The sequence below is a fragment of the Convolutriloba macropyga genome, chromosome 8 (genome assembly GCF_964194025.1).
Source record: "Convolutriloba macropyga chromosome 8, txConMacr16.3, whole genome shotgun sequence".
NCBI classification, from domain to species: domain Eukaryota; kingdom Metazoa; phylum Xenacoelomorpha; order Acoela; family Convolutidae; genus Convolutriloba; species Convolutriloba macropyga.
Genome location: NC_134475.1, coordinates 49,226,886 through 49,239,138, shown reverse-complemented (window position 1 = coordinate 49,239,138; position 12,253 = coordinate 49,226,886). Strand labels below are relative to the sequence as shown.

Sequence of the window (12,253 nt, the reverse complement as noted above, 5' to 3'; positions counted from 1 at the left end):
TAAACTTCGTTTGAGAGCAATTAAAGCACTACTTTATTTGAAGCCTGCTCAATATTTGTTCATCATGCACTTTTTTTTATCGTAGCAGCTATGAAAAGCCACCACTCTCTAATACAACTGAGCTTTACAATATATCCCGAGTCCATTAATTTTACCTTTTGCCGAGCTGATTAACTATTAACAAGACTGATCTCGATTACAATTCAGTTGGTAAATTGTGGGAATAACAGAACATTAAAACCTGAGCAAGACTGAGCAATGAAAAATGAAACCAATTTAGCAACTATTTTGTTCTAGTATTAAACTGCAGCGAATTAAGTTAGCGGCTCAAACTCTGGAAAAGAGCAATTTAGATCACGTCAAAATGAAGACGTCAAAGGTGGAGAAATAGATCTATTCAGAAGTGGATCAAAAATTTACGCTTACAGTAATTGCTTGAAACTTTGTTCGAGAGCAATTAAACACGTAAACACGCAGGGAGAATTATTTGCTAATGACAAACAGGTTTGTCGTCATAGCCGCAAGATTTTTCGAGAGCATCACCACAGCCTTTTGAACTCATTATGAATAGTAGAATTATCGAAGAAACAGATTAAATCTCAGAATAAAAAATGCCAAGAACGTGCAAGAAACGTTCAGTGTGCATTGCTATAGCAGAAATGTTTCCCATATTTCCATCAACTGCAGTTAGTTTCACTGAAAAATCATCATAATAATGTCACAATTCTCTTCCCAGGTAATTATAGGCATGCTTTGAAATTCTGGCAAACATTGCTGGAACAGGCGCAGTACGAGTAGAAACTATCTACAAATTGGTCTTCACATACTTGTGCATAATTTATATTCGTAAAAGACAAACTATGAAGCATGCACTCACTTTAGGCTTGGCTTTGACATCTCGGCAACTGAGAGGCACAGTGGTCTTGACAGTAAGAATAATCTGGTCATAGTTGATGCCATTTGGACCCAAATCCACATAGCCATGTGTGTCAAAGGAGACCTAAACACAAACATTAATCGAACGTTACCTAAGATAATTTTAAATAACTTTAGATAATGATACGTCAAAATTAGCATAACGCGGTTAAAGTTTGTCAACGTAAACCCTCACATAAAACATTGACAACTTTGTATACGAAGTGTTTGTGCTTCATTAGTTCCGATTATTTTTCTAGAGCAAATAGATCTTAGATCTAAGCATAGTTCACCAGCAAATGTAAACTGAATTTAAGCAGCTCTATTTCGGCAATATTTCAAACAAGTATGCATACGAGACTATATCATGATGTTTGCAACAACATTTACACTTTTTGCACTCATTTTTCCACATATTTGTCTTTTTTCTACACTATCCTAAGATGATTAGGAAAAACTGGAAGCGTTCATATTGGGGAAAAAGCAGGCAAAAAGTCTGAATAAGGAGAAAACGAAAAAAAGCATATTAGCTGCCCTGGACCAACAGCACACAGAAAATTAATACCAATTTGATTAAAAAGTTAAGACAAAATACAGTTACTTAAACAACGTATCTTCATTAGTACGTCAAGAAATAAAATAAGACAACTAAAAACATAATGAGATCAAACGTGTTTTTAAGACTTCAATTCATTGGCTTCGGTTATTGTTTACATTGTCCATAAAATCTAAAAGACAGCGGGTTGATTATTGATTACGTCTAGCCAAACTCTACAGAACAGCTAACTTGCAGGCAAGAAATCTGGTGTGACAAATAAGCAACAAAAAGTTGAAAACATCAAAAAACGAAAAAAAGTTGCGCAAGGTTTTGCTCCTAATTAAATTGAATTCGTGCTGTGAGAATCCACTAACCCAGTCCCAATCTATAATAACAACTTTCATGCCCCTGAAAAAAACCTGTAATGACAAAATTTCAAAAAAAGCCGAAAAAATTGAACAACATCCGACAATTTTATGCAATAAAGCTGTCATCAACAGTACATAAACGACCAAAACACACACATGACCAACAGCAGCTTGAAAAAGATATCTATGAACAGTGACCAACATCAACTAAGGACCCAATTAACAAAAGAACTCAAAAAAGCAAAATTTGGGGCTCAAAAACTTAAATACTACCCTTTAACCTTAAAATGCCCTTCCCAGCAACTTGCCAATTGGGAACCTGCTCAAGCTAGCTGAGATACTCTTAATGAAACTCAATGCCCCTGGACTTCGATTGTCCATCCAATTTTGAAAGCTTGTAAACATTTCTTACAAATGGCAACACCAATTTACACAGCACCAACACCATCCAAATTCCTTAGATTGCTAAAACGAAAAAAATTGAGCCCAATGATAGCCTGCTTGGAAAATGATGGTAATATTGAACAGCTAAAATTATCCTTTATAGCATGAATTTATGCCTCTTCAGATATTTGGTGAATTGCACAATTAATGGCCAGTAAATCTCAGGATTAGCAGTTTGTGCTGTGACTCTCGAAAAAAGTGAACTCAGACAAAAAGTATCCACCGAACATTTAATAAAACAAAACGGCCAACAATAATCAAATATTTGCAATAAATAGTTAAAGAGATTAAGAGGAATTAAAAAAACATTACCGACTAATGTCGGGTGAATTGCTCTCAGATGACTGGCGAGGGGTTGAGGATGGTAGCTTAATGGGGGGGGGGGGGAGGAGGAGTAGGGGAGTGAGCGAATGTGCATGATTGCGTGTGGAACGAGATGAAGGGGTAGAGTGCGGTCGAGTGAAGCCGCGGGTTGGGGAAAAATGGCGTTTGGAGGTTAAAAGGCTGAGGGTCTAAGTAGATTGGGGTCATACTATAAGAACGACCCTTTACATCGCAATTTTTATTGGAACGGTTTGGGTGAACAGCATAATCAGAGACTAGTAAGTCGTATGACTCTATGAGAATTTAATGTCCTCCTTAGGACAAAAAGTCAAATGGTCACACGAAAAACATGATCAGACAAAATATTGGAAGTACGAAAGATCGCCAAAATGGACAGGCAGGAGTAATATAATTGATAAAAACTTCGTTCGAGAACAAATAACAACAAGTTCCGGAAGATTGAATCTATGAGAATTTAATGTCCTCCGGGATAGGACAAAAAGTCAAATGGTCACACGAAAAACAATGATCAGACAAAATATTGAAAGTACGAAAGATCGCCTAAATGGACAGGCAGGAGTAATTTAATTGATAAAAACTTCGTTCGAGAACAAATAACAAACATACCCGGCAGATTGCCGGAAAATAGCCGCCGTTGATTCCAATAAGCATGATTCGGATTGACAGAATAGAAGATTTTGAAAAAAAAAAATTTTGTACAAAAACATTTTTTTAAGTCCGATTTAATTTGATGGCATTTCGTAGTTGAACATAACGTACTTCTGTTTCTTAGAGAGAGGCTACAGGGGCTACTATCAATACCAATAAGCATAAGAGATGGTAACTAAGACTTATAGGAGCGACGTTCAAATAGCGTGCATCTAAAATTGGGCTTTATGGGTTTATCCCGTTTCTATTTCTGACTTCAATTTTTTATACTGACTTTGTTCATTTTGAATTGCTTTGCTGAGCAACTGATGCTCAAAATCACTTTTAGCAGAATGAGAGAAGAGAGAAACTAGCCTAGAGAAGTCAAAAAGGTTTCACGCAAAATGTTGAAAAAGCGGCAAAATGAGGTAAAGCGAAACATTTTTTTATTCGACGAAGTAAAAAAAAAAATAGGAGCGCTATAATAGCCGGCTGAGAAGATGAGGCGGCTATTAACAAACCTGGAAGATTGTCAGAAAAAGGCCGCTGATTCGCATAACCCCATTGGGATCGAAAAAAAACAGCAATGAAAACTGAACTTTGTACAAAATCAGTTTTAAACTTCCAACTTCTTTTCACTTCATTTCATAGTTAGACATAGTCCTGTTCCTTAATGCGAGGATAAAGGGGTACAATCAATACCAATAAGCATTGGAGATAGTAACAAGGACCTAGAAAAACAAAGTTTACGTAGGGGCATCTAAAACTGGGCTTTATGAGTGAGTATATCCCGTTTCTATCTTTGATTTCATTTTGAGGCATTGAGTCTGTTCATTTTAGATTGCTTTGCTGAGCAATTGCTGTTTAAAAACATTTTGAGTAGAATGAGCGATGAATAAAACCAGCCAAGAGAAGTCAAAAGTAATTCACGCAAAATATCGAAAAAGCGAAAAATTTTTATTCGAAGTTAAAAGCATAGCAGGACCTAACAAGTCCTGAATCTCAAAAGAAATTGCCACAATATCAGTTTTAACAGCTAACTTTGTAGAAAACCACTGCCAAAAAAAATGAAAAAACACTGCATTTAGCAAAAAGGATTTTACGAATGTTATTGAAAACAAGCAGCCACAGAGCCAATGAAATCTTTTGCACTATCTATCAATAGAAATAACATATCAACTTTATTTGAGAAGTTGGGGAACACGCAACAAAAGCTGGCAACAATCAAAAGTTCAAAAGTAGCCGGAAGTTAATGGTGTCGAATCCAATTAAATTATTGGCTATAAACTTAAACCATTAAACAGATACAATTATGCCTAACTGGGGAGCAACTAAGGCCTATCCTTAATGAGACTAAATGATAAGAAAATAGAAGACAATTACAAAACTGTCAGACTAAAAAACTAGATAAACTCATATGTGACTAAAAAAGCAATGTAGAAATATAGTTAATGGGATTAGGAGGGCAAAGTCCGGGAAAAAATCACGAAACAGGGCAAAGACCCAGAACAAACTAATTTAACTTTTTATTCGAAGTAAAAAAACATAGCAGGACAAGTCCTGAAATACAATTCAAAAAATTAAAGCAAAAGAAGACAACAATATCGTCCTCCTTAAGGAACATCCCCAAAAACAAAATACAAAACGCGCACGAAAGTAAACAAAACAAGAAAAATTGAAGAAAATTAGCTTCATACCTTAAAAAAAATTTGAAGATATTATTCCCAAGAACATCAATCTCAAAAGAATTTGCCATAAAGTCAGTTTAAACAGCTAATACCAACTTTGCAGAAAACCAATGCAAACAAAATGAAAAACCACTGCATTTAGCAAACAAGATTTTACGAATGTTTATTGAAAACAAGCGTCAACAGAGTCAATGAAACACGCAACCAAAACTCAAAACCTTTTGCGCCATCTATCAATAGAAATAACATATTAATTTTAATTAATAAATTGGGGAACACGCAACTAAAGCTGGCAACAATCAAAAGTTCAAAAGTAGCCGGAAGTTAATGGTGTCGAAGCCAATTAAATTATTGACTATAAACTGAAACCATTAAACAGATACAACTATGCCTAAATGGAGAGCAACTAAGACCTATCTTTAATGAAAACTCATTTACAAAAACTCATAACCAACAAATTTCGCATAAGTTTGGAAAACAATTCGTCTCAAATTCACTAAGACCTGCAGCTTTGAAACCAAAAAGCTTGATAAACTCTTATATAACTAATAAAAAAGCAATTTAGAAAAATAGTAAATGAGATTAAGAGGGCACAGTCCGGCAAAATGTTACAAAACAGGGCAACGACCGAGAAAAAACTAATTTAAGTTTTTATTCGAAGTAAAAAAACATAGCAGGACAAGTCCTGAAATACAATTCAAAAAATTAAAGCAAAAGAAGACAACAATATCGTCCTCCTTAAGGAACATCCCCAAAAACAAAATACAAAACGCGCACGAAAGTAAACAAAACAAGAAAAATTGAAGAAAATTAGCTTCATACCTTAAAAAAAATTTGAAGATATTATTCCCAAGAACATCAATCTCAAAAGAATTTGCCATAAAGTCAGTTTAAACAGCTAATACCAACTTTGCAGAAAACCAATGCAAACAAAATGAAAAACCACTGCATTTAGCAAACAAGATTTTACGAATGTTTATTGAAAACAAGCGTCAACAGAGTCAATGAAACACGCAACCAAAACTCAAAACCCTTTGCGCCATCTATCAATAGAAATAACATATTAATTTTAATTAATAAATTGGGGAACACGCAACTAAAGCTGGCAACAATCAAAAGTTCAAAAGTAGCCGGAAGTTAATGGTGTCGAAGCCAATTAAATTATTGACTATAAACTGAAACCATTAAACAGATACAACTATGCTTAACTGGAGAGCAACTATGGCCTATCCTTAATGAGACTAACAGATAAGAAAATAGAAAACAATTACAAAACTGTCAGACTAAAAAACTAGATAAACTCATATGTGACTTAAAAAAGCAATGTAGAAATATAGTTAATGGGATTAGGAGGGCAAAGTCCGGGAAAAAATTACAAAACAGGGCAAAGACCGAGAACAAATTAATTTAACTTTTTATTCGAAGTAAAAAAAACATTGCAGGACAAGTCCTGAAATACAATCCAAAAAATTAAAGCAAAAGAAGACAACAATATCGTCATCCTTAAGGAACATCCCCAAAAAACAAAATACAAAACGCGCACGAAAGTAAACAAAACAAGAAAAATTGAAGAAAATTAGCTTCATACCTTAAATAATTGAAGATATTATTCCCAAGAACATCAATCTCAAAAGAATTTGCCATAAAGTCAGTTTAAACAGCTAATACCAACTTTGCGGAAAACCAATGCAAACAAAATGAAAAACCACTGCATTTAGCAAACAAGATTTTACGAATTTTTATTGGAAACAAGCGTAAACAGAGTCAATGAAACACGCAACTAAAACTTTTGCGCCATCTATCAATAGAAATAACATATGAATTTTAATTAATAAATTGGGGAACACGCAACAAAAACTGGCAACAATCAAAAGTTCAAAAAGTAGCCGGAAGTTAATGGTTTCGAAGCCAATTAAATTATTGGCTATAAACTTAAACCATTAAACAGATACAATTATGCCTAAATGGAGAGCAACTATGGCCTATCCTTAATGAGACTAACAGATAAGAAAATAGAAAACAATTACAAAACTGTCAGACTAAAAAACTAGATAAACTCATATGTGACTTAAAAAAGCAATGTAGAAATATAGTTAATGGGATTAGGAGGGCAAAGTCCGGGAAAAAATTACAAAACAGGGCAAAGACCGAGAACAAATTAATTTAACTTTTTATTCGAAGTAAAAAAACATTGCAGGACAAGTCCTGAAATACAATCCAAAAAATTAAAGCAAAAGAAGACAACAATATCGTCATCCTTAAGGAACATCCCCAAAAAACAAAATACAAAACGCGCACGAAAGTAAACAAAACAAGAAAAATTGAAGAAAATTAGCTTCATACCTTAAATAATTGAAGATATTATTCCCAAGAACATCAATCTCAAAAGAATTTGCCATAAAGTCAGTTTAAACAGCTAATACCAACTTTGCGGAAAACCAATGCAAACAAAATGAAAAACCACTGCATTTAGCAAACAAGATTTTACGAATTTTTATTGGAAACAAGCGTAAACAGAGTCAATGAAACACGCAACTAAAACTTTTGCGCCATCTATCAATAGAAATAACATATGAATTTTAATTAATAAATTGGGGAACACGCAACAAAAACTGGCAACAATCAAAAGTTCAAAAAGTAGCCGGAAGTTAATGGTTTCGAAGCCAATTAAATTATTGGCTATAAACATAAACCATTAAACAGATACAATTATGCCTAAATGGAGAGCAACTAAGACCTATCTTTAATGAGAACTCATTTACAAAAACTCATTACCAACAAATTTCGCATAAGTTTGGAAAACAATTCGTCTCAAATTCACTAAGACCTGCAGCTTTGAAACCAAAAAGCTTGATAAACTCTTATATAACTAATAAAAAAAAGAAATTTAGAAAAATAGTAAATGAGATTAAGAGGGCAAAGTCCGGGAAAATGTTACAAAACAGGGCAACGACCGAGAAAAAACTAATTTAAGTTTTTATTCGAAGTAAAAAAACATAGCAGGACAAGTGCTGAAATAATTCAAAAAATTGAAACAAAGAAAATCAACAATATCGGCCTCCTTAATGAACAGCCCCGATTGACAAACAAAACGAAATACCAAAACGAGCACGAAAGGCACAATAGTCCAGCTACGCATAATTAGAATATACATATTGACTATCAAAAGTATTCGTAGAGGAAATGGAAAAAAAACAGCGACAACAGAAGTCAAACAGCCGCACGTGAAAATAATGCCCCTCTCAAAAGCAAAGATCTGTTTAAACACCATTCTCTCACTTCACTTTAAAGACTTTGAAAAAAGTAACACCTTATATCTACCCGATTTTCGCTCTTCTTCCTACTCCAGCGTGACTAAAATCACTACTGTAGTTTGACAAAAGGTCAAAAAATATGAACAGATCTTAAAAAAGACCGCATACCAATACATTTCCAATTCTTTGGAATTGTTAAAAATAATTAGGAGCGCAATAATAGCCGGCTGAAAAGATGAGGGTGGCTATTACACAACCGTCTATCGGCCAACAAATTGTTCACGAATAGAAAGCAAGCCACACTGGGTAAGAGGGATTTGGGGTAAATAATTGGGGTTTCAAAACCTCTTGTATCTTGTAGGGCATTACTGCCCATTGCCCGCCATATGAACGTCTCTCACGATGGCTCTCCACTGACGCCGATTCTGTGCGGTCTCCTTGGCGATATCGAACCAGCAAGACTCCCATTTCTTGTGAGTCGTTTTGAGGGGTTTCAAGAAGGGTTGGAGCTCTTTCTTCACTAAGCGCCTCCAAGTATCCTTCGTCCCGGGGGGTTGCGTCCAATTGCCAGCTTTCTCAAATTCGAGGCTAGTGTTCGGTATCATGTCTGGATCCATGCGTAAAGTGTGTCCCAACCATGTCAGCCTTCGCTTTTGTATGGTGGTACTGATGTCTTCCGCTGCTACACCGAGTTTTGTGAGTCTTCTTCGGTTGAAGGAATCAAGGCGGTGAGTGTCAGAGATCTTTACGGGCCAGGATTCACATCCGTACAGCAGTACGGTTTGGACACATGCTTTGTAGACTTTAGCTTTGATTCTCGGTGGAATTGATCTTTGTTTCCAAAGCTTGTCGAGCTGTTTAAGGCGGCCTGTCGCCTTGCCAAGACGGGTTCGGATTTCGTGAGATACATCACCATCAAGTTGGAGGTTGCTGCCCAGGTAAGTGAAGGAATCGACTTTTTCAATCGGTTTTCCGTTACAGATCATTTGGTCCTCGGGGCAAGCTGAGCAGAACTTGGTCTTGGGGATGTTTTTTTCAAGCCCACCTTTTGCAGCATCCTTTGTAACTAGATCGAGAAGTGCCTGTGCATCGGCTGTGTTGTCGTCTAGTAGGCAGATAACATCGGCGAAGTCAAGATCAGTTATTATCATATCGTCGAGAGCGATGCCGAGGAGCTGCTTTTCGGTGGCTTCATGCATTGCCCAGTCGATAACAAGGTTAAATAAGAAAGGCGCAAGTATCGAGCCTTGTCTAACTCCAGAGACGATCGCGAAAGGTTTCGATAGTGAATTGTACTCTTACTGTGCTGAAGGTTTGTGTACATTGCTCGAAGTACCTGAATGAGCTTGGGCGGGAGTCGGTGACTTTCGAGGATGCGCCAGATGGTCTCACCATTGACGCTGTCGAATGCAGCTTTGAAGTCAATGAAGACTGATACGGTCTGCCGGTCGAACTCGTATCTTTGCTCAACTATTTGCCTGATTGCAAAGATTTGGTCGCGGCAACCGCGCTTCGCCTTGAAGCCCGCTTGATGTTAAGAAGGGAAATGCCACGATAATTAGCACAATTCGCCTTATCTCCCTTTTTGTGAATTGGGACAATCACGGCTGTCTTCCAGTCATCTGGAATCTTCTCGTTGTTCGAGATAGACAAAAGGAGGTGTTGGAAGTGCGGGAGCAGTTCATGCAAGCCATATATGAAGAGCTCGGGCGGAAGATTGTCGTCACCCGCGGCTTTGTTGGTCTTCAGCTTGGCTATTGCTAGCATGATTTCTTCGGGACTAGATGGATTGGTATCAGCTTGTGCAAGGGATTGACTGCGGATGTTGAGGGAGGCTGGGTTCGCTGTTGGTCGATTTAACAAGTTTTCGAAGTGTTTCGCCCATTGCTTGGTCGTCTCATTTGTGTCAGCAATAAGTTTTCCATTTTCATCTTTAACTGTGTCGATGCTGGGATCTTTGGTGCCGGTTAGTTTCCTTACCGCATTGTACACCTTCCTGGTGTTGCCATGTTCGTCTGCGGTAATTATATCATCAGCGGTGGATTCGTAGAAGCGGTTTTTATCTATCCTAACTTGCCGCTTGATCTCTCTGGAAATCTTTTTCTTGGATTTGGTGGTCCGAGCTCTGTTCCGTTTCGCAATCAATTCCAGGGTTGTGGGCGAGATCCAAGGGTTCCGGATGGCCTTCTTCTTCGGTATACACTTTTTCGCGGACGTCGCCAGTGCTTCTTTGATTCCATTCCAGCAGCAATTTACATCGCTTCCACTTGGCAGCTTCTCAAATTTGAGGGCTAGCTCCTTTCAAAAACTGTGGGCTAATTTTGGAGTTCTGAGCGCATTGACGTCCTGTCGGAAGCATTTTGCAGTCTTTGTGTATACTTTCAGTTTGACTTTCATCTTGGCTTTGAGCATTTTGTGGTCCGATTGAATAGGGCAGTTCTTCTGGCAGACGGTTCGCACATCGTCGATGCTCGATCGCCTTCTTGATATCAGGATGAAATCTATCTGGTGATCCCATCGTTGGATATCCAAGTTAATAGGGTCTGAGCAGGTTTTTGGAATGTCGTGTTTGATACCACAAGATTATTGCTCATTGCGAAGCTGATGAGTCGGTCGCCATTATTGTTTCGATCGCTAATTAAGTGACCACTGACTCTGCAGGTTAATCCCGTTTCTGTTTACGAAAATCAATTAACAATTCGTCAAAAAGCATTCTCATTGACTATGTTTGACAACATAATAATATTCAACGTTGAAAAAGATATTTTTTAATTGTTTCCACTCATGGACAAAGTGACAAAAGTTACAACAACTGAAGCCATGATTTCAACCATTTTTGCCAATTTTAGCTGTTTTTATTTTAAAAAATCACTTTAAAAATAGCAAAAAACAGCACTTTAACAATTAACGCTTTAAAAAAGCACTTTAACAATTAACGAGAGTCATGTATGCTTAATTAGAAAACTGATGCAACTGGGTAACTAAAGTTACTAGAGAGGGCTTCAAATAACGTCATTAGATGTTATTGTATACCACTATAAAAAAAATGTGAAGTGAAAAAATGACACGAAATTCGGCGCACCTTTCAGATGACTTTTCAGTAGAGAACTGTCACCAATTGAATTCAGCTACTTAAAGTTCTGAATGAGAGAGAAATTCAGAACACGCAAAAATTCGAGGGAGCAACAGTCAATCGAAAAGTCAAAGCGGTCTATAAAAAAGACCAACATATTTACAATAATTGCTTCAAACTTACTGCTCGAGAGCCATTAGATACTCTCTCAAAACCGAAAACAAATTGGTTCAAACACTACTTTCACACTTCACTTTTCAAGGAGTTTCAGAATAAATTTGCTCGCACTCAGAACACTAGCTTTTTCATTCCCTTCACTACTCTAAAGATGACTTTTAATTGACATCAAAACTCAAAAAATGTTAGAACAGGTCTTAAAAAACTATAAAACTCAGTAACTTGGAGCCCAAATCAACCGTCCGCAGCAAAGATTGTAATAAACATTCTGCTCAATAGATCCACTACTACGAAAAAGAAAAACTGAAAAAGGATCTTAAGAAAAACTGAAAAAGGACTTCGGAACCTGATTTCTTTACAAAACTGAATGATATACAAATTGTGACAAGATGTGATATCCCGCACTATTGTTCTCAAAACACTTCATGTAAAATGTGCTTCAGACTACCAACGCGTCCCAAGACACGCTTAGCAACAAAAAACACACGAAAAAGCAAAAATGAGTGAAAAAAAAAACTAAGCAACTAAGCACTTCATACTGCGATTTATGCAATATTCAAGTTTCTCATTTCAGTAACACATTCTTTGAAGTAAATCTAAAGTTTTATGAAATTTAAAGAAATACAGAAATACAATATAGAAAAACAAAAAGAAACCGAAAATTAAGGAAAAAATCAAGACTAGAAAACAATTCAAAATTAACAACCGAAAAACTTAAGTTGATATATTTTCAAAAACAAAGTGGCAACAATCAAATGAAAAGGTCGCTGACAAAAAACTTTCTACGGAACGCAAGAAAATCAAAATAAAACAAAAACTGCTAA

At 36.5% G+C, this 12,253-nt stretch overlaps 1 protein-coding gene across 3 annotated transcripts in view; it reads right to left on the bottom strand.

Annotated features, from left to right (window-relative positions):
• Window positions 1-12,253, bottom strand: part of LOC142344786 (uncharacterized) — a 188,127-nt gene that overhangs the window by 71,316 nt on the left and 104,558 nt on the right. For all 3 annotated transcript variants that reach the window (XM_075396725.1, XM_075396726.1, XM_075396727.1), the window contains exon 15: window positions 878-1,000. In XM_075396725.1, coding sequence (XP_075252840.1) covers window positions 878-1,000 — 123 coding nt within the window. The remainder of the gene's footprint in view (window positions 1-877; window positions 1,001-12,253) is intronic.